Source organism: Glycine max, chromosome 13 (assembly GCF_000004515.6).
Source record: "Glycine max cultivar Williams 82 chromosome 13, Glycine_max_v4.0, whole genome shotgun sequence".
Lineage (NCBI taxonomy): Eukaryota > Viridiplantae > Streptophyta > Magnoliopsida > Fabales > Fabaceae > Glycine > Glycine max.
In genome coordinates this window covers 38,968,259-38,982,974 of record NC_038249.2, presented here as the reverse complement: position 1 = coordinate 38,982,974, position 14,716 = coordinate 38,968,259, and the positions used below count along the sequence as shown (strand labels likewise).

General features: G+C 36.4%; 2 protein-coding genes, 1 long non-coding RNA gene and 1 other non-coding gene across 4 annotated transcripts; 3 read left to right on the top strand and 1 right to left on the bottom strand.

The window, feature by feature from the left end:
- The first annotated feature begins 346 nt into the window (after positions 1-346).
- On the top strand, positions 347-4,063 carry LOC100782293 (atrophin-1). The gene is made up of 3 exons (XM_003543288.5): positions 347-632; positions 1,825-2,112; positions 2,666-4,063. Exons 1-3 carry the CDS (start codon positions 492-494, stop codon positions 3,848-3,850), a joined length of 1,614 nt encoding a protein of 537 aa, XP_003543336.1. The 5' UTR covers positions 347-491; the 3' UTR covers positions 3,851-4,063.
- A 977-nt stretch (positions 4,064-5,040) lies between these two features.
- Positions 5,041-10,881, top strand: LOC100806685 (callose synthase 12). Its single transcript, XM_003541863.5, has 2 exons — positions 5,041-6,062; positions 6,539-10,881. Exons 1-2 carry the CDS (start codon positions 5,041-5,043, stop codon positions 10,743-10,745), a joined length of 5,229 nt encoding a protein of 1,742 aa, XP_003541911.1. The 3' UTR covers positions 10,746-10,881.
- On the top strand, positions 8,398-8,478 carry LOC112998952 (small nucleolar RNA J33). Its single transcript, XR_003264131.1, has one exon. It is a non-coding gene; the product is annotated as a small nucleolar RNA J33 (small nucleolar RNA).
- A 913-nt stretch (positions 10,882-11,794) lies between the features above and the next one.
- Positions 11,795-13,872, bottom strand: LOC106795535 (uncharacterized). The gene is made up of 2 exons (XR_001384246.3): positions 13,562-13,872; positions 11,795-12,431 (listed from the first exon to the last, which is right to left on the bottom strand). It is a non-coding gene; the product is annotated as an uncharacterized lncRNA (long non-coding RNA).
- Between the last annotated feature and the right edge of the window lie 844 nt (positions 13,873-14,716).

The following is a 14,716-nucleotide window of genomic DNA, read 5'->3' as shown; positions in this document are numbered from 1 at the left end:
TGGTCAATTCTTATTTATTTCATTATTAAAAAGATAGAAATATGAATATATTTATCATTTTAATATTTTGTATATTAGATAAAAAAATTTCTCATAATTTTTTAATAACAAAAATTAAAGATTTTTATATTATTCTTCCGTTTAATTTGTGTTATGTTCTAATTTTTTTAATTCAAACATAAAAAAATATATTTATCCTCGAGACAATTTCAGACTCAAATTTTAGTTAAGTTGCAAAGTGATGATGATATTAACTGAGATGATACTGTACTTTTCTCAAACTGTGAAAAACTCCATTAATTAATAACAGTGATTCGTCACGTTTTTGTAATTCTCCTCTCACCCAATCTTGCAGATACAAACGAAAGTTCCTTTTTTTAGCAGACAAGTAACATTAACACTCTATCTCAACTCCACAGATTCCTATATCTTTCACATGACACTTCTCTCTCTGCGTCAAACACACCTACCTTCCAGTTTGAGCTCCGGCCATGGCGTCTTTACCTTCGGGTCGCAGCAACGGTGGTTCCAACGGCTTTGATTTGGGTTCCGGTGACATCCTTTATTCGTACGACGAGGAGGACTATACCAACCACGATTCTTCTAACGGCACTCACATCGATCCCACCAAGGTAACATAAACACACCCATGACGACTTTCCTTGTTGACTTCGTGCTTTTCACTCTTTTAAGGCAAATTTCGGATTGGGGTCTGAACAAATGGCGAGGGTTTTGGGAAAGTTTTCATTATTGACTATGTTTTGATCATGGGTGGACGAATTGGTTTTCTTTGCTTTATTTATTTCTCTGTTGGGTTTTCAGAAGCTTCTTTCGTTCACTGCTGCAAAGGAAATTTGGTTATGTTTTGTTCTTAGTATGTTAGGGAAATGAAGGTCTTGTTTTTGTTGAGTAGATTTCAGAGCCATTTGGTTGGGTTCTGCATTGATGCATGAGCTGGTTAATTAAGAGCACGAAGAAAAGAAATATATCAACTGGTTGGGTGTGAATAAAATGAAGATTTTTTTTTTCTAACATAGTTTTGGTTTGGGAACGGTGGATTTTCATTTTCCATGTTTCTTCATGTATGCCTCTACTGGAATTTTTTTTCAGTAAAGGTGTTTTAGGCATCGATGCGATATTGATGAGGCTAATGAAAGAGGATTTTGTGTTCAAGTGTAGAAAGGGTAGTTTTTTGCTAATAAAGCTCCTACCCAAGGGTTTGGTAAACTGACCAATGAGGATGAATGGCTGTATGTTTGATAAACACATTGGACTTTTTCTTTTAACTCATTATTGATTGGTCTATAAGGTTTCGTGTGATCCATGTAGCCAATGTTACCCGGTGGATGAGGCTTTTGTTGTTATTCTATTGATTGGTCAATAGAAAATGTAGTATGCTTCTGGCTCATTTAAATGTTAATAGTAGGTCCATGAAATATAATTATATCTAGCAAATTTATTGGCCAAGATCAAAGTAGAAAAAAAGAAAAACAAGTTTAGGAGGGAGACTTGTGTCAACATGCTTATTTTAGTGTGTTTAAAGCAGATGAACTTCTTCGGCGAGGATTGACAAGCATTACTTGTTTCCCTTGAGAAAAACAAAGTGTCACAGGCTAGTTGTGTTTAAGTTGAAATTGTGGATAATTTGAATTTCTATTCGCTTAGAATTGTTCTACTTGCTTTATTCTATATTGTTTTGACCATTCTCAAATTTAACATTTCTTAGATGGGATTTTGTACTTGCAATCATAATGGACCACATGTACTTTTTATGCCTATCATGTGATTCTGGATCTCAAATCCGGAAATTCTACCTTTTTGCAGGATTCTCATGCATCAAGGATGGGAAGAACATCAATAGTTCCTGCTACTGCCTATAGTCCGTCTGAAGATTCTTTGAGCCAGGATGTGATTGCAACTGTCGAGAAGAGTATGAAAACACATGCTGACAACCTTATGCAGTTTCTTGAGGGACTTGGTACTAGGCTGTCACAGTTGGAATTATATTGTTACAATCTGGACAAATCAATTGGGGCAATGCGATCTGATTTAACTTGTGACCACGAGGAAACAGATTCAAAACTGAATTCTCTTGATAAACACCTTCAGGAAGTAAGTTTTATAATTAATTGATAGAATCCGTAATGTCCTTCAAGTTATCTTTGATTTCTCCTTTTTTTTATGTGCTTGATTAATAGCTTTATCTTAAAGTAAGAAATTATATCTCTGGTGGATGAGTAGCTAGAAAATCATGTTCTCATATGTATGGTAAAATTTAAAATGAAGTCCAAGGCTGTTGTTGTTTTTAGTCTGTACTAGAAGCTATTGGAAAATGTCCTCTCAATCTGTTAACCAAAATGTTCATCTTGCGTGATTTTGTCCTTCAAGGTTGTCCATTACAAAACTTTTCTTTTCAGTGTTGTTGTTGCTAAATTGAGAATCATTTATTGCTAGAATAATCTATTTTTCCTTGCTGCTACTCCTATCAACTTGAAAACTATGCTGTTCAGGTAGGCAGCAGTATACTCAGTTGTAAACATTGAGCTCAGAGATGTCCTTTATTAACATGTTGCATGAAGCTGTTCACTTTATGGCTGGTCCACTTATACTTTGAGAGCAGACATCATTTTGCCACGTATTTAATTTTCTTGTGTTGCTTATGTAGGTACACAGGTCTGTGCTAATTTTGAAAGACAGGCAAGAGCTAGCTGAGACTCGGAAAGAATTAGCCATGCTTAAACATGCTCAGAAAGAATCATCTTCCTCAAGCCATTCACAGTCAAATGAGGAGAGATCTTCACCTTCTTCCATGGATCCCAAAAGAATTGATAATGTATCTGACACACAGAACCAAGAGCTAGCTCTTGCCTTGCCTCATCAAGTTACCCCCCGGCAACAGCCTGTGGCATCCTTCTATCAAGTGCCTGCCCCAAATGTGAGACAAGCCACTCAACGACCTCATTATTACTTGATGCCCACCCCTTTGCCCAATCCACAAGCTGTGAACCAGCTTCCTCAGAATCAGTATTGGCCTTCTGATCTACTGTATCGAATTCCACAATCAACATCATCATCTCAGGCAACCCAATCCCCACCCGTGCAACAATTTTTGCAGTATCAGCAGCTACAGCACCAACAACAGCAATGGCTTCCACAGTTACCACCACAGCAGGTGCAAGTGCCACCTCCACAACCACCCTCAGCACAGTCTCAAGTGAGACCCCCCTCGGCAAATGTTTACACTCCATATGCTACCAGCCAAGCTACAAATCCTCTGCCCACAGAAACACTACCAAACAGTGTGCCGATGCAAATGCCTTATTCAGGAATTCCACCCCAAGGATCTAGCCATGGTGGTGGTAGCAGCAGCGGCGATGCCATGCCAAATGGATACAGCGGAGCTGGTAGAACAGTTCCACAGCAACCTCTGCTCCAGCTCATGAGGGGTTCTTTTTCAGCACAGCCAGCTGATGTGTATGGAACTAGTGGGGCCCAGTCCCACACCACGCGTCCTCCGGCTAGTTCCTACGATGTGTATGATGGCGAGAATGCCAGAGCACATTATCCACCCCAGCCTTCTCATTATGCTCAAGCTGGATATCCTCCAACTAGTGCTTCCCATCAGAACCATGCACCACATAATCTTATGGTCGGGAGTCCTAGCCAGTCACAATTTATTCGTAGCCATCTCTACAATGATTTGATCGAGAAATTTGTGAGCATGGGATTTAGAGGCGATCATGTAGCAAACATTATCCAGAGGATGGAGGAAACTCAGCTGCCTATAGATTTTAACTCTGTACATGACCGGTTGGATGTGCATAATCCCCAGAGGGGATGGTCAGGGTAAAGAACTTGTACTGCATATACCGTTTGAACAATGGTGTGCACCAAATTCTGTTTGAACAATGTTATCCAGCATGTCCTGTATGAACAATGTTGTCCAGGACCAGGATGCTCCGTTCAAACTCTCAAATCATTGCGTGTTTTAGTATGCATGTAATAGTAAACCTTGATGTAATGTGCACGGTATACCGTATATAGTGAATGGAATTGGGTACTACACTTGAAATCATTTATTCAAAAGAAGGTTAATCATTTGAAATCAACCTGTGCAAAGTAACACTAGACTATAGCGATGTTAAATTAAAATTGTCCGTGTAAAAAGTGCTTTTCTTTCATTCATACCCCGTTTCTTTTATTCTACTGACTACTTCTTTTTGTTTCTTTTTACATTTGATTCAACTGGTGTGGTATGGTTAACGGAGAATTAGTCTTACGTCATCAAGTTAATTAAGAGTTTAATGTTATAATTTTATATTATTATTTAATTACAAATTACAATTAATATGATTTTTAAAATAAATTTATAAAAATCAACAAATGTTAAATAATAATTTATGAATAAATGACACTATAAAATTATTTTATAGTATTTGGGGTTTGTTTTATTTTTTTTTCTCTTAATTTTAATTTACTGGGAAAGATTTTTATGCTTTTAATTAGTTATAAATAGGTTAAATTACTTGGTTCATCTTTAAATTATTTGTGATTTTAGGTAGGTTCTTAAATTATTTTGTAGTCCTTGAACTAAAAAAAGGTTTTTGCAATTAGTTCATGACAACTTAAAACCATAGAAAATGTCAATTTATGAAAAATTTCAAGACTCTAAAAACTTTGTTGAAAATAATTATTATGATCAAAGATTCAATTAAGTTTATTTTTTTAATTTAGAGATTTATTTAAAAATTCTCAAATAGTTAAAGAATGAATTGAGTAATTGAACTTATAAATTATTTTAAATCTCTATGAATTCATTGTAATTAAATTTTATTGGTTCAGTTGACATGTTAATTAAGTGGCAACCACAAGGCATAGGCACAGAAAAGGAAAAAGAAAAAAAAGAATCCAACTTCTTAACTAACTAACTAACCCGCCTTTTTTTCTTTCCAGGCAAAGACAAACCTTGTAGTAGTAAACAAACACCTCCCGGAACCAGCGCAGTGTTCCCTGCTCTTCTGGATCCACATTCCCCATCACATGCCGATCACTAATCGCCACCACCACCACGTTCAGCCCTACAACATCATCCCCCTCCACTCCCCGCTCTCCGACCATCCATCCCTCCGCTTCCCGGAGGTCCGCGCCGCCGCCGCCGCCCTCCACTCCGTCGGGGACCTCCTCCGCCCCCCGAAATGGCAGCCAGGTATGGACCTCCTGGACTGGCTTGCCCTCTTCTTCGGGTTCCAAACCGACAACGTTCGCAACCAGCGCGAGCACCTCGTCCTCCACCTCGCCAACTCCCAGATGCGCCTCTCCCCTCCCCCCGAAACCCTCGACGCCACCGTCCTCCGCTCCTTCCGCACAAAACTCCTCCGCAACTACACCGCCTGGTGCAACCACCTCCCCACCAAACCCTCTGTCTGGCTCTCCAATAACAAAACCAACTCCTCCGATGACGACCGCCGCCGCGAACTTCTCTACGTCGCCCTCTACCTCCTCATTTGGGGCGAGGCCGCCAACCTTCGCTTCCTCCCCGAATGCATCGCTTACATCTTCCATCACATGGCCATCGACCTCAACAAAATACTACAAGACCAATATCATAACCAACCCTCATCAAACAACTTCCTAGAGCGTGTTGTGAAACCGATTTACCAAACCATACTCTCTGAAGTCGAGACTAGCAGGAACGGAACCGCGCCTCACTGTGAATGGCGAAACTACGACGACATAAACGAGTTTTTCTGGAACAAGCGGTGCTTTAAGAAGCTCAAGTGGCCTATTGATGTTGGAAGCGACTTTTTTCTTACCAAACGCGTGGGAAAGACTGGGTTTGTGGAACGGCGGTCGTTTTGGAACTTGTTTAGGAGTTTCGATAGGCTTTGGATCATGCTGGTTTTGTTCCTTCAGGTTGGTTTAATTGTTGCGTGGAAGGATAGGGCTTATCCTTGGCATGCATTGGAGGAACGTGACGTGCAGGTTCGGGTCTTAACCGTTTTCTTCACGTGGAGTGCTCTCCGGTTTCTGCAGTCTTTGCTTGACATAGTCATGCAATGCAGGTCCGGTACGATACACCCATTCTTTTATTACTTTCATTGCTTCATGTATCCGTATCCGATGTATATCAGAAACCAATACTCTTAGAAACTTCACCAATGTGTATAGTTATGAGGATTTAATATAACAAGATGTGAGACATAGAAACATATATGTATAATATAAAAATCATAAAAGCAATGTCCCTAATGAAACAAAAAATGGAAATTGTCATCTTTATTTATGATCTCCACAAATGAATGAGATTGATATTATGTTTTGTATATATTCTTTATGTAGAGATAACACAAAGTGATTTACGATGACCATGATTTGTAATTTTTATATTGTTTATACTTTAGAGTAATATCTGAATTATATGTTCCTAATTTTTATTATGTCTTGTATATTCTCTCACATAAAATAGTCTTTATTTTTTATGATAATTGTTTCATCATCGTATGTGATATATATGTACTGTATCTGTGGATCATAGCAGATTGGTTTCAGTGGAGACAATTGGGCTTGGAGTGAGGATGGTGCTGAAAACCATCGTAGCCGCGGCGTGGTTCGTTGTGTTTCTTGTGTTTTATCTGAAGATATGGGAGCAGAGAAATCGTGATGGGAAGTGGTCTGTTGAAGCAAACAAGCGATTGATAACTTTTCTTGAGGTTGCTTTTGTTTTCGTGGTTCCGGAGCTTCTGGCTTTGGTCCTTTTTGTGCTTCCTTGGGTTAGGAATTTTATTGAGAACAGTGACTGGAGGGTCTGTTATATGGTGTCATGGTGGTTTCAGACAAAGACTTTCGTCGGTCGTGGATTGAGAGAAGGTCTTGTGGACAACATTAGGTACACCTTGTTCTGGGTTGTGGTCTTGGCCTCCAAATTTTGTTTCAGCTACTTTTTACAGATTAGGCCAATGGTTGCTCCATCAAAGGCAGTTTTGGACCTTAGGGATGTTAATTATCTGTGGCATGAGTTTTTTCATAATGGTAACGGGTTTGCTCTCGGGCTAATCTGGATTCCTGTTGTTTTGATTTATCTGATGGATATTCAGATATGGTATTCTATATATTCATCTTTGGTTGGGGCAGGTGTGGGGTTGTTTTCACACTTGGGTGAGATTCGGAGTATGCAGCAGTTGAAGTTGAGGTTTCAGTTTTTCGCTAGCGCGGTTCTGTTTAATCTAATGCCAGAGGAGCAGTTGTTGAATGCAAGGAAAACATTGAGTGGCAAAGTTAAGGATGGTATTCATAGGATGAAGCTAAGGTACGGGTTTGGTCAGCCATATATGAAGCTTGAGTTTAATCAAGGTGAGGCTAACAAGTTTTCATTGATATGGAATGAGATAATTATGTGCTTTAGGGAAGAAGATATCATATCTGATCGAGAGGTTGAACTATTAGAGCTGCCAAAAAACCCTTGGAATGTGAGGGTTATTCGATGGCCATGTTTTCTTCTATGTAATGAGTTGTTGCTGGCTCTAAGTCAGGCCAAAGAGCTAGTTGATGCTCCTGATAGGAGGCTATGGAGGAAGATCTGCAAGAATGAGTTTAGGCGATGTGCTGTCATTGAAACATATGACTGCATCAAGCACTTGCTTTTTCAGATTATCAAACCTGACAGTGAAGAGCATTCTATTGTGATGGTTCTGTTTCAAGAAATTGATCACTCTCTCGAGATTGGGAAGTTCACTAAAGTATTCAAAACCACTACACTTCCTCAGCTACACAACAAGTTGATAAAACTCATTGAGTTATTGAACAGAGAAAAAGTAAATTCTAAGCAATTGGTGTACACCCTTCAGGCCATTTATGAGATTGTTGTCCGAGATTTTTTCAAGGAGAAAAGGAATACTGAACAGCTTAGGGAGGACGGTTTGGCTCCACAAAATCCATCTTCTTCTGATGTTCTACTTTTCGAGAATGCGACTCAGTTGCCCGAGGCTATCAATGAGAACTTCTACAGACAGATTCGGCGCTTGCATACTATTCTTACATCTAGAGATTCAATGCAAAACATCCCAGTTAATCTAGAAGCCAGAAGAAGGATTTCTTTCTTCACCAATTCACTTTTTATGAACATGCCCCATGCCCCCCAAGTTGAGAAAATGATGGCTTTCAGTGTTCTAACCCCTTATTACAGTGAAGAAGTAGTTTACAGTAAAGAACAACTCAGAGTTGGGAATGAAGATGGGATATCAACCCTGTACTATTTGCAGACTATATATGATGATGAGTGGAAGAATTTTATGGAGAGGATGAAGAGGGAGGGGATGAACAATGAGAGGGATATATGGACTGATAAACTTAGTGATTTGAGGTCATGGGCATCCTATAGAGGCCAGACACTATCAAGGACTGTTAGAGGAATGATGTACTACTATAAGGCCCTCAAGCTTTTGGCATTTCTGGATTCTGCATCAGAAATAGAGACCCAAGAAGGCGCACGCGAACTTGTTCCACTGAATCAAGAAAACTCAAATGGTTCTAACTTGGAAAGGTCACCTTCCCCTATGACTTTAAGCAAAGCAAGCAGTTCAGCAAGTTTGTTATTCAAAGGGCATGAATATGGCACTGCTTTAATGAAATTCACGTATGTGATTGCTTGCCAGATATATGGAGCACAGAAGGAAAGAAAGGACCCCCATGCAGATGAAATTTTGTATCTAATGAAAAACAATGAAGCCCTTCGAGTTGCCTATGTTGATGAGGTTCCCACTGGTAGAGATGCGAAAGAGTATTATTCTGTTCTCGTTAAGTTTGACCAACAACTGGACAAGGAAGTGGAAATTTACCGTGTGAAGCTGCCAGGTCCAATAAAACTAGGAGAAGGAAAGCCAGAGAATCAAAACCATGCCATCATCTTCACTCGCGGCGATGCTGTTCAGACCATTGACATGAACCAGGACAACTACTTTGAGGAGGCACTTAAAATGAGGAATCTCTTGGAAGAATACAGACACAACTATGGTCTTAGGAAACCTACTATTTTGGGAGTGAGGGAAAACATTTTTACCGGTTCTGTTTCCTCCTTAGCATGGTTCATGTCGGCTCAGGAAACAAGTTTTGTCACCTTGGGACAGAGGGTTTTGGCAAACCCTCTCAAAGTTCGAATGCATTATGGCCACCCTGATGTGTTTGACAGGTTTTGGTTCATAACTAGAGGTGGCATCAGCAAAGCCTCAAGAGTGATCAACATAAGCGAGGACATCTTTGCCGGCTTTAACTGCACACTTCGTGGGGGTAATGTCACACATCATGAATACATTCAGGTTGGAAAAGGAAGGGATGTTGGATTGAACCAAATATCAATGTTTGAAGCAAAGGTTGCAAGTGGAAATGGGGAGCAAGTACTAAGCAGAGATGTGTATAGATTGGGTCATAGGCTTGATTTTTTTCGTATGTTGTCATTCTTCTACACTACAGTGGGGTTCTTTTTCAACACCATGATGGTGGTTCTTACCGTATATTCATTCTTATGGGGCAGATTGTTGCTTGCTCTTAGTGGCATTGAAGCTGCTATGGAAAGTAACAGCAACAACAACAAAGCACTTAGTATAATCTTGAATCAGCAGTTCATGGTTCAAATTGGACTTTTCACTGCCCTTCCAATGATTGTGGAGAATTCCCTTGAACAAGGGTTCCTTCAAGCCGTTTGGGATTTCTTGACAATGCAGCTCCAACTTTCATCAGTTTTCTACACATTCTCAATGGGCACACGCAGCCACTTCTTTGGAAGAACCATTTTGCATGGCGGAGCAAAATACCGAGCCACGGGGCGCGGTTTCGTTGTAGAGCACAAGAGTTTTGCAGAAAACTATAGACTCTATGCTCGCAGCCATTTTGTGAAAGCAATTGAACTGGGACTAATACTAACAGTTTATGCATCACACAGCACTGTAGCAACTGACACATTTGTTTACATAGCCATGACATTCTCTAGTTGGTTCTTGGTTGCATCATGGATCATGGCGCCGTTTGTGTTCAACCCTTCTGGCTTTGACTGGCTGAAAACTGTGTATGATTTTGAGGACTTCATGAACTGGATTTGGAACCGCCAAAGGGTGTTTGCTAAAGCTGAACAGAGCTGGGAAAAGTGGTGGTACGAAGAGCAAGATCATCTTAAGGTAACTGGCTTTTGGGGAAAGCTTTTGGAGATAATTTTAGACCTTAGGTTCTTCATATTCCAATATGGTATTGTCTATCAGCTAGGCATAGCTGCTAGAAGCACCAGCATTGTTGTTTACTTGCTATCTTGGGTTTATGTGTTTGTTGTATTTGGGATCTATGTGGTGGTAGCTTATGCTCAAAACGAATATGAAGCAAAACACCACATCTATTACCGGTTGGTCCAATCCATGCTCATAGTCATTGCCATACTTGTAATAGTTGCATTGCTGAAATTCACTGAATTCAAATTCATGGACATTTTCACTAGCTTGGTGGCATTCATTCCTACAGGATGGGGCATGATATTGATTGCTCAAGTGTTCAGGCCATGTTTGCAGTGCACCATAGTTTGGAATGTTGTTGTTTCCTTGGCTCGTTTATATGATATATTATTTGGGGTCATTGTTATGACCCCTGTGGCTCTACTATCGTGGTTGCCAGGGTTTCAGCCTATGCAAACAAGGATTCTGTTCAATGAAGCATTCAGTAGGGGACTTCGAATATTCCAGATTGTTACGGGAAAAAAGTCATTGTGATTATTTAAGGGTATCTTTTTGTTCCATATGTTGTATGGTTGTAATTGTTTTTGTATGCCAATCATTTACTGATGGACAAGTTTAACGTGACAAACATAAACCATTTTTTTTTCTGTTGAATGAGATTCTACTACAATTATTACAACATGAACTTTGTGCTTGTCATTTTGTTTAACTGAATTTCTCTGTCTTGTTTTTTTTTTTCTGGGTATTAAGCTGAATGAATATTTGATTGTTGATAACTTTTTTTGTGTGGGCAATTGATAAGATAATGATAATATTTTTATGGGCAAATATTTGGTATATCTTTTCATGGGCTTCCTCTTCCTGGGTCCTTTATTCTTTTTGGAACGCATGCATCTTTACAAAGGGAGTTGTTTTTAAAAACTTTTTTTCCCCTTCTCCACACTTTTACGATTTTGTTAATGTTTTTAAAATTAGAATGCTCAATTTAATATTTAATCCGTCAAAAGTCAAGACACTTGTTGAAGTTGAATAATTCACCTGTGGTTGAATTGCAGACAAATTGATAGTGATATAATAATTAATAAATAATATGAAATATTATTATAGATATATAATATCATCATTTTACAATGCTAAAAATTAACAAAATATAATTTGTCCCAAAAAAATAAAATAAAATTTTATAGATTTTTAACATTCAAAGTACTTTGTCCAAAAATAACATTCAAAGTCCTTTGTCCAAAAAAAAACATCCAAAGTACACACAAATTAAGGTTCAGATAAAATATATCATAATATTTAGATCTATGTTTCAGTAATACACAACAACATTTATTAATAATAACAATTTTAAATTTAGAATAAAAAAATGAAAAACATTTTAGGCTAATCTTTTTTCAAGAAAAAAACAAAATAATGTTGTAGTATTAAGCATTTTTTATTGATTTTTTTTGATTTTTTTTTGCCGATTTTCTAGTTCTTAATTTGACGGTTTACCCATTTTTCTCTGGCTCAATTATGTAATTTATTATTTGAGATGGATACTTAACAGCTTAACTGTTTTTTCGATCTTATTGGCTAGCTTTTTTTTTTTTTTTTGAAGATTTATTGACTAGCTAAGTCCAGTTATTGGAACACTACTTTTTGTAACTTTTTTTAAAAAAACTAAATTAATTTCTGAAACGGAAATGGCAGGATGCATTTTCATAGGCGCCTCCCCATGTTGGTTTTGCTTTTTGAATTTGTCATTCTTTTTCTTTAGTGGTTTGCCATTGGTGATTTGAATATTGAAGCATTTGTGGGAAGAATAATGTGTAATATATATATTGGATGGAATCGGGAACATATAATAATAAACTAATGAGAAAAAGAGAAAAAAAAAAAGAAGAGAATGTAAATATAATAGATGATATAATGCAATGAGAAAAAAATAATTAGTGTATTAATGAGATGGTTTAGAGTGGATGAATGTTGATGAATCATTATTCATTGTTCAATAATAAATGGGTACTGGCAATTGGAGTGGTGGCAAATTACTAACCTGTGCCTTTACCATTTATCTGTGTCTGTGAGACTCTGAGACAGAATTGGAATGGGCTGATGAGCCTACTACTTCCGGTTGGGGAATAAAGGCAGTACTTCATAATGGGGAGAGCAGCCATCGCTTGTGGTTGCAATTTCATCATAACTATCAAGTTTTTTTTTTTTTTGTTGAATTTTCTGGACAAAGAAACCCCAAACAAAGATTAAAAATTACTTAATCATAAAAACATAAATAAGATGATAAAGATAGTCCCGCTTTAACAAAAGAGTAAGCCAAATTATTTGCTTTCCTCATGATGTGTATCACCCATGATTGTTGAAATTTGTGTTTGTTCTTCACAATCTCACTCACAATTTCCTTAAACTGACCATCGTAGTTTGTGTCATCTAGTATTTTCACAACATCTAGGCAATCATAATTATTAAGTTTATCTAAGCTATAAGTTACTTAAGTTATAAAATATAATAAACTAATTTATCAAACACTTTTAATTATGTATATTTAATTTCACATTGAGATATTTATTACTATATTATATATTTAACAATAGATATTTACTTATATTTTAAATAATAATCTATCAAAATAAAGTGTAATAAAAGCATTAATTAATTTTTTACTTAAATATATTTTTATTCTTTTAAATTTGAGAGTTTATCATTTTTAATCTATCAAATTTGCAAAATGCATGCATTTTTTGTTCCTTTTGTAGTTAAAATATTGTCACAAATAATGCATCTAAATGGTAAAAATTCTGTCAGAAAATTCTAAAAAAAAATATTTTGAGAATTCAAAGGACTAAATATAAATTTAATTTAAGAGATTAAAAAAATAGACTCTAAATTTGATTGGTCAAAAATATATTTAAATCTTTAATTTTTTTATTTACATATTTTTTTTTCTAAACTTAATATATCTTATTAGAAAACTTTCAATTCAAACGATTAGTCATATTTTATGATAAGTAATAGACCCTGATGTCTCAACTAAGGATAAAGTTGTTTGTCCTTCCTAAAGTTGACATAAATGAGTGTGACAAGAGAGCATTATAAGAATTTTGGCTATTACAAGCGACTAAAAGCCTACTGTAATAACGTACGAAAGTCTACTGTAAATCAACGGCTTATAAACAACTCATTATTCCTTAGTAAAACGCCCGTCGGTAATATATATAGATAAAATGAAGAAAGAATTAATTATGAGACAAAAAATAAAATAATTAAGAATATATAAGTGTATAAATATAATTAGATGAAATTAGGGTGAGCTCAAAAGTCTGATTCTATATAAAGATTGATTTTGATACCTCCGATGATAGCAGCGGCACAATCTGCATGTGCCCCGCAGCCTTGTTCACTTGCAGCCCTTTATATAGCTTTGTTTCTTCGTCTTCTTCCCTCGTGGAATATGCCTTGTCTTCTCTACATAGATATGATCGAAACCTTAAATGTCTCTCATTCATATTTTTTGCTTTAGTTCTTGTCACTGTTAGCTATCTCCACTTTTGTATTGGTTCTCATTCTGTTTCGTCGACCAGAGATATCAGGAAGCAGAATGGAAGGATTTCCCTTTCAACAACTCAGTCATGCCATGTGGGGAGTAGAGACAAGTTGAGAGTACTGCATGTATGGCGTGGTCATGGCATTTATTTATTTATTTATTATTATTTGCCTTCAATCTCACGTCACGTTGTCCACTACAATAAAAATAACATCAAAACTCAAAAGTAATATCTCATCTTGTCATCTTTAAATCCTGGGCCCAATTAGATATGTCTTATTCTTATCCTAATCCACAAATTTAATAGAATATTGAATTAATGTTCACGTAAACCTTTAATTTTAAGATAGCCTTATTTTGTGAAATTAATTTAATCACAAATTTTAAAAAAAAATTATGTCTAAGAACTTAAAGTGAGAATTTTAATATAAAATCAATTTCATTTCCATTTCGACACGCGTTCAAAAGTAAACTTAATTTAACTAAAAATAAAAACAATAGTATATATGTTTTGCGAAATGACGTTTATGATTTGTTATCGTACGATTCAATTATACTAAAAACGCTTCTTCAAGAAATGTAATGTAACAAAAGTCGCATTTCAATTTTAATATATATATATATATATATATATATATTGTGGAATTAATTTTCCGTCATACACTGCCGACAGGACTTGGATGTAGGAAAAGAAATAAGTCTTTCATAAATTAATGGTAAGCTAGTATTTGAATCTTTATTAAAAGAAAATATCTACATTATATTTGAAATAAAATTATCTCTTAATCAAGCAATATTGACAGAAGTGTTAACGATTTGTGTCACCTAATTAAATAGTCTAAAATTTAAATTCTGATTAATCCTTAAATATAAAATAAATTATGTGAAAAAAAAGAATAATTATTTTATATATGCTTATGGTCCCTAAAAAATTACTCACCAAACAAAAACTAATTCGTAC

Coding starts and splice junctions, on each gene's coding strand:
- LOC100782293 (XM_003543288.5), top strand. CDS start 492: ATGGCGTCTTTACCTTCGGGTCGCAGCAACGGTGGTTCCAACGGCTTT. Junction 633..1,824: donor CTCACATCGATCCCACCAAG/GTAACATAAACA, acceptor ACCTTTTTGCAG/GATTCTCATGCATCAAGGAT. Junction 2,113..2,665: donor TTGATAAACACCTTCAGGAA/GTAAGTTTTATA, acceptor TTGCTTATGTAG/GTACACAGGTCTGTGCTAAT.
- LOC100806685 (XM_003541863.5), top strand. CDS start 5,041: ATGCCGATCACTAATCGCCACCACCACCACGTTCAGCCCTACAACATC. Junction 6,063..6,538: donor GACATAGTCATGCAATGCAG/GTCCGGTACGAT, acceptor GGATCATAGCAG/ATTGGTTTCAGTGGAGACAA.